Source organism: Phacochoerus africanus, chromosome 15 (assembly GCF_016906955.1).
Source record: "Phacochoerus africanus isolate WHEZ1 chromosome 15, ROS_Pafr_v1, whole genome shotgun sequence".
NCBI lineage: Eukaryota > Metazoa > Chordata > Mammalia > Artiodactyla > Suidae > Phacochoerus > Phacochoerus africanus.
In genome coordinates this window covers 75,937,609-75,951,423 of record NC_062558.1, presented here as the reverse complement: position 1 = coordinate 75,951,423, position 13,815 = coordinate 75,937,609, and the positions used below count along the sequence as shown (strand labels likewise).

Sequence of the window (13,815 nt, the reverse complement as noted above, 5' to 3'; positions counted from 1 at the left end):
AAAACAACCATGCCTCATAGAACAGTTTGTCTTGGATACATCCTAACCAAGCCACACCAAGAAATTCACTTATAAAATTTTCCGAATAAAATTCCAGAATAACACTGTGTTCTGTTCCCAAGGAAGGGGAATTGGTTAGGAAATACATATTGGCCCTTTCATTAAAAATTAGAAAAACCTTTTTCATCCAAATGTAATATCCAAATTGATCACTTGGTGGCGTCCCAAAACTGGAACAAAACAGCTCAGGAATGGTCTTAGAATTCAGGGCCTATTAGGAATAGAGGAAGTGTGAGTGTTCAATCCTATGTCACAGCAAAAAAACCAGAAAGTCCACATGTAAATGAGAAAATATGTACCAAATTCATGAATCCTTACAAAAGTTCAAAATGGAAATTTACACGTTTACAAAAGATTCTAAAAAGTTTATGTTTTCTAAAAAGAATAGTCTTCTTTCAAACTCAGAACTACCATTCAGTACACAAAACAGCCAGGGTTGAAAAGTGGAGTGCAGAATTAGCACTAACTTTAACATAAATAAGCAGTTTTCCACTTAAGTGGAAAAATACAACCAAGTAATTTCTAGCTTTAAAAATTTAGGTGAGATTCTGAGTGCTACCAGCAGGTGGTATGTGATGAATGAAAGTGAAACAAACAATAAACCCTAGTTTGTAACTGTTCTATGAAGGCAGTCACTTGGATCACCAGAACCAAACATTATGCTTGGCCTATACTAAGTAGCTGTTGATTTAAATAAATGTTTGCTGAATGAGTTAAACATTTCACAGAACCACAAGATTCCTCCTTTAAGGTCATCTAATCCACTTCCCTCATTTTACAGATGACCAAACAAAACTGAGGTGTAGAGACTTTAGCTTATTTGCTGGGCCATATTTTAAACAATGGCTTTTTGGCATGTCATGTGCCATGTGAGAGGTAAAAGAGCATAGTGGTTAAGAGGTCAGGCTGAAGCCTCTTGGTCTAGGCTAGTATCTGTATGACTTGGGACAAATCATTTAACTTCTTTACTCTTCAGTTGCCTCATCTCTAAAATTGGGATAATGATAGTGCCTACCTCAGACACGTTAGGAAGCTTAATATAATTAAAGCAATTTGAACAGTTATAGGTACAGTAAACACTTAATATTAGTTATCCAAAATCACTAATGATTTTTTCCTGAATCATTTTTTCCCTATGCCAGATCAGTTTTTTTAAATGATTTTTATTTTTTCCATTAAGTTGGTTTACAGTCTCCTGTCAATTTTCTACTGTACAGCAAAGTGACCCAGTCACACACACATATATACATTCTTTTTCTCACATTATCCTCCATCGTGCTTCATCACAAGTGACTAGATATAGTTCCCAATGCTATACAGCAGGATCTCACTGCTTTATCCAGATCCCGGTTTTTCACACTTATTGTTTCAACACACTTACTCAAGGGAAAAGTTATTACTCCCTCCATTTGACATATAGTCAGCACACTCCTAGAGGGGAAAGAACCTGCTCAGAAAGAGGGAACATGCACTTCACACTTTTAAGGTTCATAATCTTAGGAAGAACCCCTTTCTTAGGAAAAGGGGGAGGAGTTATCTTTCTACCCTGGAGGCCTAGCACAGAACCTGGATCACAATTTCTCCTGAATAATGAACAAATGACAGAACACAGGGCGAGCAGCTCAGCAAAGGTTACCCAGGGGCTAGAGAAGATTGGTATGAAGAGGACTGGTTCATTATCATTTTGTTTTTCTTCCTCATTCTGCAGATCTATTTACATAACTCTCTCCCACTTGGCTGCTATGCCCAAAGTTGATGCGCTGTAAAATTTTGACAAATGTTTAAATACTGATGATGAGGTAACCTGGGATTTGACGCTATCAGGGAAGCTGGAACTATTAGCAGTAGCGATCCTTGCAGTCGAACAATGCTCTCTGGGGAGATACAGCACGGCTGTGTTCACATTGGTGAGATAATCAACACATTTACTTCATATACGATGGGGATGACCTCGTATTCATAAACTACTTTCCTTCCTGGCAGATATATACCTATCTTAGAAAGAACCTTTTCCTTTTAAAAATGTCCTATCAAAAAGATACTGAAGGAAGTACGCTGGTACAATGGCAAATTATTAGAAGCAATTATTAAACTCCATCATCAAGAAAACATTCATTCCGCTGTTTCACTTAAACAGCTGGATTACCATTCAAAAAGATGTGCAGCTAAAAACAAGTGGGGTGGAAAGAAATAGGCTGCCAAGAGGAGGGATCAGAACGCCAACGGTTCCCAAGCTACCTCCAAGTCACAGCCTCACCCCCACCCCCACCCCCACCCCCACCCCCACCCCGACCCGCCGTCGAGTCCCCAGAGGGCTACGCCAATAGCGCCGTTTCACTGCGCAGGCGCCAGCCCTCGGCCCGCATGCGCACTAGCCAGGCACGGCCTAAGGAAATTTCCTCTTGCACGCCCTCTGCTGCAGGCTCCTGTTCCTCCTCCTACTTTCTCCATTTTACTAGTCCCTGCAGGTAGGATCCCAGAGATCAAGTCCCTTTCCACCAGGCTCTCGAGGGTCCCTGAGCCCTCGGCCACTTACCTCAGCAGCTTTGGCACTTTCCCCTACAGCCCCGCCCCCAAGGCCGACTGGAGCGGCCGAGTTAACATCGACAAGGGCGGCGCCGTGCTCGCGCCCGCGTGGAGGGACCGGCGGCGGCGTGCGCGTGCCCCTTGCAGTAGTGGGCGTGGCCGGGGCGGAGAGGACTTCCGGGTCCTTCCCCTCCTCGTCCTTCCCGGGTTTTCTTTTTCCTGTGGGGTCCGTATTTCTCCGCTACCTTTGGAGTACTCGTTTTATTTTTTTTGCTCACTTTTGTAATTTAGGGTTTTATCTTAACGCACGGCATTTCAGGCCTTCTGCTTTGCTCTCTCTTACCAAACCGTCACGCAGCAGGGTTAAATTTGTTATTCCGCCATCCTTCTGAGCAGACTCGTATCCCAAGGAAAGGCAGATGAACAGCTTCCTATCTCAGACAACGCTCTTTCCCAGAGCTCAGTCTCAGCGCCCTTCCTTAACATTAAAATCTACTTTTGTGGAGAAACTTATTTGAAAGGTCCTGGAGGAATAGGGCACTAGGATGTAAAGTCATTAAACTTGATAATTACACCCCTTCTGACATTCAAGTCTGTTTATTTTACTTATTATTTATTCATTTTACTGCTAATCTCAACAGGAAATCACCACTTGGTTCTGTAAGCAAATTACCAATTAAAGCTATTTTCTTGCTGGGATTGGGTTGAGCGTTAGAGTATTTAGTGAGAATTGATTTTTTGAGGGGGAACTCTAACTTATTTTGGGCTTCAAGACCGTCTAACACATATAGTGGGAACATTGGTTGAGCTTAACCACGGCTAGCCCATAGGAATCTTTGTTCCCAGATTTTTTTTGTTTGTTTGTTTTTTTAAGGCTGCACCCGTGGCATGTTGAACTTGCCAGCCTAGGGGTCGAATTGAAGCTGTAGCTGCCAGCCTACACCACAGCCACAGCAACGTGGGGGATCTAAGCCCACACGAACTATACCACAGCTCACAGGAATGTTGGATCCTTAACCCACTGAGCAAGGCCAGGGATGGAACCCGCATCTTCATGGTTCCTAGTCGGGTTTGTTAACCACTGAGCAATGAAGGGAACTCCTCTTTCCAGAATTATTGATTCTTTAAGTGATGTTTAGAAGCTTGGCCTCTGATGTACAGTTTGGGGGCCCACAGAAATTGAATTCCTCCCCTCAGCAATGTGTTCATTTGGAGGACCATGTTGATTAAGTCATATCTGATTCTGATAGGCATTTTGATTTTGTTGCGTATATAGTTTTAACACCTCTAAAAGTTCTTCAGGATCTTTTGTCCTCCCCTTGAGGATAAGTGTATTAAGTATCCCTGTTTTTCTTAATTACCATGCTGGTTAGAGTGGGTGAGACACTTTGCAAATGTTTAGGTAAACACAGAAGATTGCATTTTACTCCTAAAGGTTAATGTTACAAAGAGACCTCTGTTCTTTTCTGTCAAAGCCATGGACAAGCTCAGTATCTTTTGATCACTTTTTTGGGGAATGCCAATAGTTTACAAATTATCTAGAGTGAGCCAGCAGTGGAATAGTGTAGTGGAAACTGCATCAGTTGGCTTAAAACAGCTTATAGATAGGAGAAATTGAATGGAAACAGTGCTGCTTTGGCTTGGGATGTATTGTGAACTGATGCCCAATTATGTCCTTTCATACCTACATAAAGATCTGGATAACAGAGGTAGGGTATATTTCTGATTAAAACAAAAGGTAAGGTGATCATTTATTTTTCAGGATTTCGCTGGACTGTTTGGAGAAAGTGTCATGGAAGTTCTGCGTCCACAGCTTCTAAGAATCGGTGGCCGGGTTTACAGGAAGAATCCCATCCAAGAACAGACTTATCAACATGAAGAAGAAGATGATGATTATTATCAAGGTAATCCTAGTTGCTCTTTGGTCTCATTACAAGTAAAGTGTTCTCTGTATTGTAGCAGCAATTCTTTGTTTTGTTTCAGTGTGTTTCTGTGTGAGCACTGATTTGACATGTTTGGCCACTCACGGTGTCCTTTGTGTTGATGTCCAAGGGCATTGATGTGCTTGAGTTTGACAAGGCATTCTGGGTTCATGAATCAAGATGTGTTTCATCTTTGCATAGAAACTTACATGTAATAATGAGTAATTTTAGTTAACTGTTAATATTAACCCTTAATATTCTCTGACAGAATTAAGTTTTTTTAAATCTGTGAAATTATAAACTAATTTATATAAATTATTGGAACAAATGAACACATGTAAAGGTGTTTCATCCAGCACCCAACATTAGCTGTTGTTACTGTGTCGTAATTTTTCTTTTCCTCTGCAATCGTATACAGGCAGTTTCAAGTACAAAACCAACATTATTATTATTCAGGGGTAATTTTAAGAAGTTAACAGTTGAGATGGATTATAAGTACTTTCAGGACTTGGGTTTAATAGGGCCTTTCAGGTTCTCTGCTTTCTTTTCCTTTTGGTTTATAAGCTTTTCCATTAGGGCCTAAGGCTTGAGGGTTAGTCTTCCCCTGGGTCCTCACCAGGGGTTCCCTTTAGCCTTGGGGCTTTAACTCCTTTATTTCACCCTCCTCCTTTCTCTTTGTCTTGACTGTAGGGATAAAGTTCTCCCAGCGTCCCTTCTACCTCATTCACTGCAGTGATTTTGCATCTTAATATTAAAAAACCACTGAGTACATTGTACATTTTACATTTTAAGAGGATGAATTTCATGTTAGGTGAATCATATCTGCCTTTAAAAAGTAGTAAAAAAAAAATTATAGTGTCTTAGCTTTCTGGGAGAAAACAGTTAAATCGTGGTATGTATATTCTTTTTCCAAAACAGTCAGCTGTTTTTTATTCGTTATTTTTCTTCTAAGGGCAGGTCAGAAGGAATGTCGGAGTAGTGATTCGCAGTGTAAAGTGTATGGCTGTTCTTTGTGTGTTTGTGTATTGCTATTTTTTAAACCTTGAGAGTGGTTGACAGCTGGGGAGAAGACTGTTCACAGAGCAGCAGCTCTGAGTGAGATGTTCCGGTTTCTGTCCAGGCCTCATGGAGTGCACGGAAGAGCCCTGTGAAGCCTACGAGGTGGTGCAGACCCCGCAAGGTTTCCGGTGTACTGTGAAGGCCCCCAGTCTGCTCTACAAGTGAGTGAGGCCTCCTGGCAGCTTCACGGGAAGGCATATCCAGGAAAAGTAGCAGCAAGCTGACTCTTCTCTTTCCATACTTATTGCAGTGCTTGACTACTAGTGACAAAATAGTATTTTATGTCCTGGAATTTCTGACTGATTACAGATTAGTTTCATCATTCCGTATGTGTCACCGTTCTGTTCATTTTGCCTCTTATTTTAAAATTATTTTTATTTTTATTTTTTTATGGCCGCACCCGTGGCACATGGAAGTTCCCAGGCCAGGGACTGAATCCAAACTGCAGCTGCAGCCTTAACCCACTATGCAGAGCTGGGGAGTGTATCCGTACCTTTGCATTGATCTGAGATGCTGCAGTTGGATTCTTAACCTGTTGCACCATGGTAGGAACTCTGATCTTGCCTCTTGAACATCTTTTTAATTTTTTTTCTTTTTGGTCATGCCAGCAGCATGTTGAAGTTCCTAAGTCAGGGATTGAACCCATCCATTCAATTCTTACATTGAATCTTGATCTCTTACAATCAGTTCTTCACAACAAGGGTGGAATGATCTTTTTAAAATGCACGTCTGATGCTTTTACTACCTGTGTTTGAAATCTGCCAACATCCTTCCACTGAAGATAGAATTCTCTTCCATTAGAACAGTGGCCAAAAATCTTGAACATGACTTAGCCAGCCCTGCATTTTTCAGTCTCACCTCACACCATGCTTTCCCTGGCTTTGCACTTAAGCTTAACTGGTTTTCTTTAGTTCCTTGAATGTGCTGTGTTCCTTCCTGCCTTTGAGCTTTGCCTTTGAGCTGTTCCCTTGGCCTTATCATCTCTCCTCTTCCTTACTTAGTTATATTCTCTCCCTTAGGGAAGCATGCTTTGACACCAACATCCCCACCCACCACATTGATTACCCTACTCTATGTTTTCATAATACCCTCTATTTCTTCTCTGTAGCATTTCTGTCTTGTGTTTATACATATTTGTGTGCTGTTTAATGTCTTTTCCACCAGGTGGAAAGTTTCTTGAAGGCAGGAATGTGTGTTCTGTTAACCCTAATGCTTGTGAAAGATTAATATGCTTTCTCCAGAATCATTTTTTTTTTTCTTTTTAGGGCCGTACCCGTGGCATATGGAGGTTCCCAGGCTAGGGGTCTATCTGGAGCTGGAGCTGCTGACCTACACCATAGCCACAGTAACGCCAGATCTGAGCCGCATCTGCGACCTACACCACAGCTCATGGCAACCACTGGATCCTTAACCCACTGAGTGAGGCCAGGGGTTGAACCCATATTCTCATGATTACTAGTCAGATTCATTTCTGCTGAGCCATGACAGGAACTCCTGCAGAGTCATCTTTATATGCATATCGCTTGGAAGTTTTGTGACCAGTCTGTGCTTGCTTGCATAATAGACCACATTCTGTCGCTTATTCACCATGAGTATGGTTAGCTTACATCACTAAGTGGCTTCTTTTGGGCTTGCACCTCTGAAGATAGGCTAGCCTAGAAAATCCATAGATTGTTTTTCTGAGTGGTAACAGATGAATTAAGTCTGTCCATGCTCCTCTATGAGAGATCTACAAATATGGAATGATGTGTTTAAACTCCAGGAGGCAAATAGCTTCATTTTCATCAACCTTGAGAATCTTCTGAAACACCTTAAGAATGAAATTCTTCTACAGTGTGGCTGAATGGGAAACCAAATATTCATTCTGACAGCTCACTTTCCTTTCAGATTCCACTGATATGAGTCTAAGAAACATGATTTTAGAAAGTCATGGCTCAGATCCCTTATAAAATCAATGTAGCATGTCTTCTTTAATATATATATTTGCTATTGCTAAGGTGTGTAAAAATTCTGTAGATGTAGGACTTTAACTTGATCTTATGAATTCTATACTCAAAAGTGCTCATTTTGTTCTAGGCAACTTGTATGTTAGTTTACATATTGGTTCTGCTAAATCCTAATTAATATACAATATTTTCTAGGAAGACCTTCTTTCCTTCCTTCCTTCCAGTTTTATTGAGAAATAATTGATAAGAAGGATTTCTTTCTTATGAGTCATATCTGTAAACTTTTTTGGCCCAAAGAAGAAATTACTTGTCCAAAATAATTTGTAATCAAAACCTAATCTTAAAAAAAAGAAAAAAAGTTAAAAGGCCTAACAGTGATACACACGTCTGTGGACTAGATCTAATACTGTGGTCCTCAGCTACAGGTGCACTTTAGAATCACCCAGGGAGCTCTTAAAATTCCTGATACTTGGAGTTCCCATTGTGGCTCAGCGATAACAAACTTGACTAGTATCCATGAGGACACAGGTTCGATCCCTGGCCTCGCTCAGTGGGTTAAGTATTTGGCATTGCTATGGGCTGTGGTGTAGGTCCCAGACTTGGCTTGGATCCCGTGTTGCTGTGGCTGTGATGTAGGCTGGCAGCTGCAGCTCTGATTTGACCAATCCTAGCCTGGGAACTTCCATATGCTGCAGGCGTGGCCCTAAAAAAAATAAAATTCCTGATACCAAGGTGCACCCCAGAGCAGTTGAGTCTGAATCTCTGGGAGCTGGACCCAGACATCATTAGTTTTTGAAACCCCTCAGGTGATTCCAATGTGTAGCCAAGGTTGAGATCTGGCAAGAATTTCCACTTATATATTCAATAAAGGAGTCACCCTTTCACTGCCGATCTGTATTATTGTAGTGAATGTTGCAGAATTCCCGTGTAGATCGCTTTTGGGCCCGGCTGTACTCTTCACTGGAAGGACGCCATCATGGGCTTAATGAGGATGGCATGGGCTATACTGAGCTCTGTATCAGTCAATGGGAAGCCGTTTTATATATGATAACATATGATCCTTACAACAAACTTTTGATACCTAGGTATTATTATTATTATTATTGTTTTTTTTTTACTCTTGTTTTTTTGTTTGTTTTGTTTTGTTTTTTGTCTTTTTGCCATTTCTTGGGCCGATCCCACAGCATATGGAGGTTCCCAGGCTAGGGGTCTAATCGGAGCTGTAGCTGCCAGCCTACACCAGAGCCACAGCAGCTCAGGATCCGAGCCGTGTCTGCGACCTACACCACAGCTCGCGGCAACGCCAGATCCTTAACACACTGAGCAAGGCCAGGGATCGAACCCAAAACCTCATGGTTCCTAGTCGGATTCGTTAACCACTGAGCCACAACGGGAACTCCCCTAGGTATTATTATTCACTTCACTTCTGTAAGTGAGGAAATAGGCTTAGAGTGGTTAAATGACTTGCCCAAAGTTTGCTTGGTTCTGAAGCCTCTTTAATTTCAACCACTTCCTTTTCTAAGGTTCCTAGACAACTTTTTTTTTTTTTTTGTCTTTTTAGGGCCGTACCAGTGGCATATGGAAATTCCCAGGCTAGGGGTCTAATCAGAGCTGCAGCTGCCAGGCTACACCACAGCCACAGCAACGCCAGATCCAAGTTGTATCTGCAACCTACGCCACAGCTCACAGCAACACCATATCCTTAACCCACTGAGCAAGGCTAGGGACCAAACCCGAAACCTCATGGTTCCTAATCAGATTCATTTCTGCTGTGCCACAATGGGAACTCCACTATAGTAGACCTTAGTGGAGATAATTGGGCTTGGTTATTCCATGTAAAAACAACTGCAGAGTTTTAGACATAGTCACCCATGCTATTGGGTACTGTAGGTGAAGTCATAGAAGCTGAAATAGCATTGATGAGGAAGTTTTTTTCTCTTAACTTTATAGTCCTGTGATGGTCTCTTAGTGCTTTATGGACTCTGAAACTTTTCTCCTGGGATCCAGTAGCCTCATTTTCTTTAACACATCTAATTTCTGTGGGTTCCAGAAGATAACCTTGGGTTGTCAGGATTATATATCCTAGGAGACCCAGGCAAGTAATGTAAATGAGCCAATAGATGTGTGAAGTGGAGTAAATGAAAGACAGTAAGGAGTGATGGGGATGGCGAGGAGCTCATGTTCCATTTTTAGGCATGAGCTCATGTTTTGCCATGAGTTGTCAGATCTTCCAATTTTTCTAAAGAACCTGGAAATCTAAACTTTTAGGTGAAATTTCCCAATTTTTGGTGAAATCACCCCAAACTATGCCTGTATGTTGAATTCAGCCTGAGGGTTACCTCTACTCTCTCTGCATTTGAATCTATCCTGATGGATGGACCCCACTCTTGGCAAAGCTCTTTACCCTTATTTAATTATTCAAGGATAACTTCCTTAGGATGAACTTATAATGCAGTCGATTTGCTCTCTAAAAGGACAAGGTTTTCCCTCCAAACTGTAGACTCACTGGTTGCTGGAAGTGTGCTGTGAGATTATGCCAGCTTTCTTTTCATCGAGCTGCAGACCCAGATTTTGAATCTAATTTTGAGAAACAAACAGGTGTCGGGCATAGTTACTCTTTCTATATATTGAATTGGCTGTAGGGCATCGTTTTTTTCAGTGAACATAATGTAGCATGTTCTGTAAAGCTTTATGACTTATTTCCTCTACAAATACTGAATTTTTATGAAGCACTTTTCTGTAAGGGAGTATCTCTGGCTGCATATAATTTAAACATGATGGAGTTCTTTATTCTGATACATTTTGACTTAATATCCTTACATTAATTTTCTTTGTGTTATAGGCATATAGTTGGCAAGAGAGGGGACACTCGGAAGAAATTAGAAGTGGAGACCAAAACTTCTATTAGCATTCCTAAGCCTGGACAAGAAGGAGAAATTGGTAAGATCCAAAACATATGTATATGTTATATTTGCACTCACTTTTGTGCGTGTATGGAATGACATGTCCCAACTAAGCTGTTTGGTGACCATATTCTTTGTTCCATAGTTATTGGCTTTTTATGATACATCAGTATCAGTCTCCCACATGAGGAAAAATGTAGTTATGTGGGCTTATCTTGAGTGAGTACCTGGCCTTCACTTTATATTTTACTATGCACTGATGGAATAAAACTTCGGGATTTTGTTGTGGACTAGGAGACTTCTGCTTTAGTAGCTTGACATGGAGTTTGTGAATTATTTCAAGTTAGAATTAGAGAAAACCAATGATATCAGCAAATTTGAAATAAAGTTCAGCTATTTCCATATTTTTCTCTTCTTTTTACCTTCCTTTGTAGACTAGGAAGAAAATTATAAAAGTAATAATTAAAACAATAACTTGGAGTTCCTGTTGTGGCTCAGTGGGTTAAGAATCCAGCTAGTACCCATGAGGATGTAGGTTTGATCCCGGGCCTTGCTCAGTGGGTGAAAGGATCTGATTGCTGCAAGCTGCGGTTTAGGTTGCAAACATGGCTCAGACCTGGTGTTGCTGTGGCTGTGGTGCAGGCTGGCAGCTGCAGCTCCTATTCAGCCCTTAGCCTGGGAACCTCGTCATGCTGCAGCTGTGGCCGTAAAAAAGGAAGGAAAAATAAAACAATAACCTGATTCAAGTAACTGGTCAGGTGAGGAAAAATGGTTTAGCAACAGAAAGCAGGTCAGAAAGTGTCTGGACTAAAGCATTATTGTGAACCAAGGGCACTGGCTTGTGTGAGGAAGTGGCTTTGAGTGAGGGACACTATAGGGACAGAATTTTTAAAACCCTACTCTAAAACAATACTTTTTCTATATCAAATAAGGGCTGCAGCCTCTGACAATCCATTGTTCATAAACATTCATAAATTTTATTAAGTTTTAGGGGAAAAATTGTAAGTGCTCTTCTCATTTTATGCCGTGTAAGAATAATCACTGTAACAGATAAATAGTAGTTGACTTTAGAGCAGTGCTGTCCAAAAGAACTTTCTGTGATGATGAGAATGCTCAATCTGCACTGTCCAGTACAGGAGCCACTAGCCACATGTGACTGCAAGAACTCAAAATGTGGCTAGTGTGACTGAGGAACTGAATTTTAAATTCTATTTAATTCTAATTCATTTAACTTGGTTTTTTTATGGCCCCACGCATGGTTGGGTAGAACATGGAAGTTCCATGGCATATGGAAATTCCCAGGCCAGGGATTGAATCCAGGCTACAGCTACAACCTAAGCCACAGCTGCAGCAACTCCAGATCCTTTAACCCACTGCATCAGGCCGGAAATTGAACCTGTGCATCCAAGTGACCCGAGCTGCTGCAGTCAGATTCTTAACCCACTGCACCACAGTGGGAACTCCTCGTGTAACTTTTAATTTAACTGGTTGCATATAGGCTTCTTTATTGGATAGTGAACTGCTAGAGTTTTCCCTAGACCCTTGGTAATTTCAGCACACTCAGCTTAAGAACCTTAGTAATTTTTTTGTGTATGTGTATTTTGAGGGCCACATCCATGGCATATGGAGGTTCCCAGGCTGGGGGTCAAATCAGAGCTGTTGGCGCCAGCCTACGCCAGAGCAACAGCAATGCCAGCTCCGAACCGCATCTGCACCATAGCTCATAGCAATGCCGGATCCTTAACCCACTGAGCGAGATCAGAGATCAAACCCGAAACCTCATGGTTCCCATAGAATAGTAGGATTCATTAACCACTGCACCACGACGGGAACTCTGAGAACCTTAAGAACTCTTATTAAAATGTTCAGTTCATTAGAACAGTTTTAGGAGTTCCCGTGGCTCAGTGGATTAAGAACCTGACTAGTATCTGTGCAGGTTTGATCCTTGGCCTCCCTCAGTGGATGAAGGGTCTGGACAAGCTATGGTGTAGGTCACAGATGTGGCTCTGATCCCACATTGCTGTGGCTATAGTGTAGGCCAGCAGCTGCAGTTCCAATTTGACCCTTAGCCTGGGAACTTCCATATGCTGCAGGTCCAGTCCTAAAAAGAAAAAAAAAAAAAAAGAATTACAGTTTTAAAAGCTTGGGTCTTGTCTTAAACATTAAAGTTCAAGTTACAAACATTAAAGTAATTTTAGGAGTTCCCTGTGGTGCAGCGAGTTAAGGATGGGGTGTTTTGTCACTGTAGTGGCACTGCAGTGGCTTGGGTCACTACTGTGGCAAAAGTTTGATCTTTGGGAATTTCTATATGCTGCAGGCCAACCCCTGACCCCCAACCAAAATAAAAAAACAAAAGCTTATAGAAATTATAAAGGGAAGTCCCTTGTGTTATGAACCTCAGCCATAATTGCTGTTAACAGTTGAATATGTTTCCCATTTTTTTCTATCCATATAGTAACAAGTGGCTATAATTTTTTTTTTTTTTTTGTCTTTTTGCCATTTCTTGGGCCGCTCCCGCGGCATATGGAGGTTCCCAGGCTAGGGGTCGAATTGGAGCTGTAGCCGCCAGCCTACACCAGAGCCACAGCAACACAGGATCTGAGCCGCATCTGCAACCTACACCACAGCTCACGGCAACGCCAGATCCTTAACCCACTGAGCAAGGCCAGGGATCGAACCCACAACCTCATGGTTTCTAGTCAGATTTGTTAACCAGTGCGCCATGACGGGAACTCCACAAGTGGATATAATTTTTATTTTGGTAAAAATCATAGCGTGGAATGAGTGTGGAGACCTTAGCCATTTTAAGATCCTGGAGTGATTCTAAAACTTACACAGGAAAGATTAGACAGGTTGTTAAGATTCCATTTTGACTTAGAAAGCACAAAAATTTCAGTGTGAAAAATGTAACAATTTAGTGGAACTTATTTAATTGGAAAACAAGAGGATTAACTGGTTTATTGGTCTTGAAGGGAAATTAACTATATAGAAAATCAAATGTATTGGTTAGAGTAAATTGGGTTGTGATAGGAAATCAAGACTGCAGTTGCCTCGATGTGGTATACACTGTAGTTAGTTATTTTCTTTTGCCTCTCTTAGCTTAGAGAAAATAGAAGAGAATACAATCTAGTAGGTTTTAACTTGTTCTCTAAATAAGGATCTGATCTAGTCTGTTTTGAAAGTCCCATGCAATAAGATGTTTTTAAAGTGATATTGTCATTGTAGTTAGGCAGTTCGTTTTAAGTTTAACATCAATGCCTTTAATTATTTTCTTCCCCTAGAGCCCTTGTTGTAGTCCTTAGACCTATGCCACATAAGTTCTGGTCCTCTCAGATATTTGTAGTTTTGGAATATTTCTAACCTTATCATATTTGCTCTTTAGTCATTGTTAGATCAACT

General features: G+C 41.2%; 1 protein-coding gene across 5 annotated transcripts in view; it reads left to right on the top strand.

The window, feature by feature from the left end:
• Window positions 1-1,792: 1,792 nt before the first annotated feature.
• Window positions 1,793-13,815, top strand: part of ASCC1 (activating signal cointegrator 1 complex subunit 1) — a 110,951-nt gene continuing 98,928 nt past the window's right edge. For 2 of the 5 annotated variants that reach the window (XR_007132339.1, XR_007132341.1), the window contains exons 1-4: window positions 2,424-2,528; window positions 4,349-4,490; window positions 5,629-5,728; window positions 10,356-10,453. Coding sequence is in view for 1 of the 5 variants with exons in the window: in XM_047761720.1 (XP_047617676.1) it covers window positions 4,379-4,490; window positions 5,629-5,728; window positions 10,356-10,453 (310 nt within the window). In the remaining 4 variants the exon portion in view is untranslated. Of the gene's footprint in view, window positions 1,968-2,423; window positions 2,529-2,751; window positions 2,813-4,348; window positions 4,491-5,628; window positions 5,729-10,355; window positions 10,454-13,815 lie in introns of those variants that run through there. The other 3 variants (XR_007132340.1, XM_047761720.1, XR_007132342.1) reach the window with 3 other exon arrangements.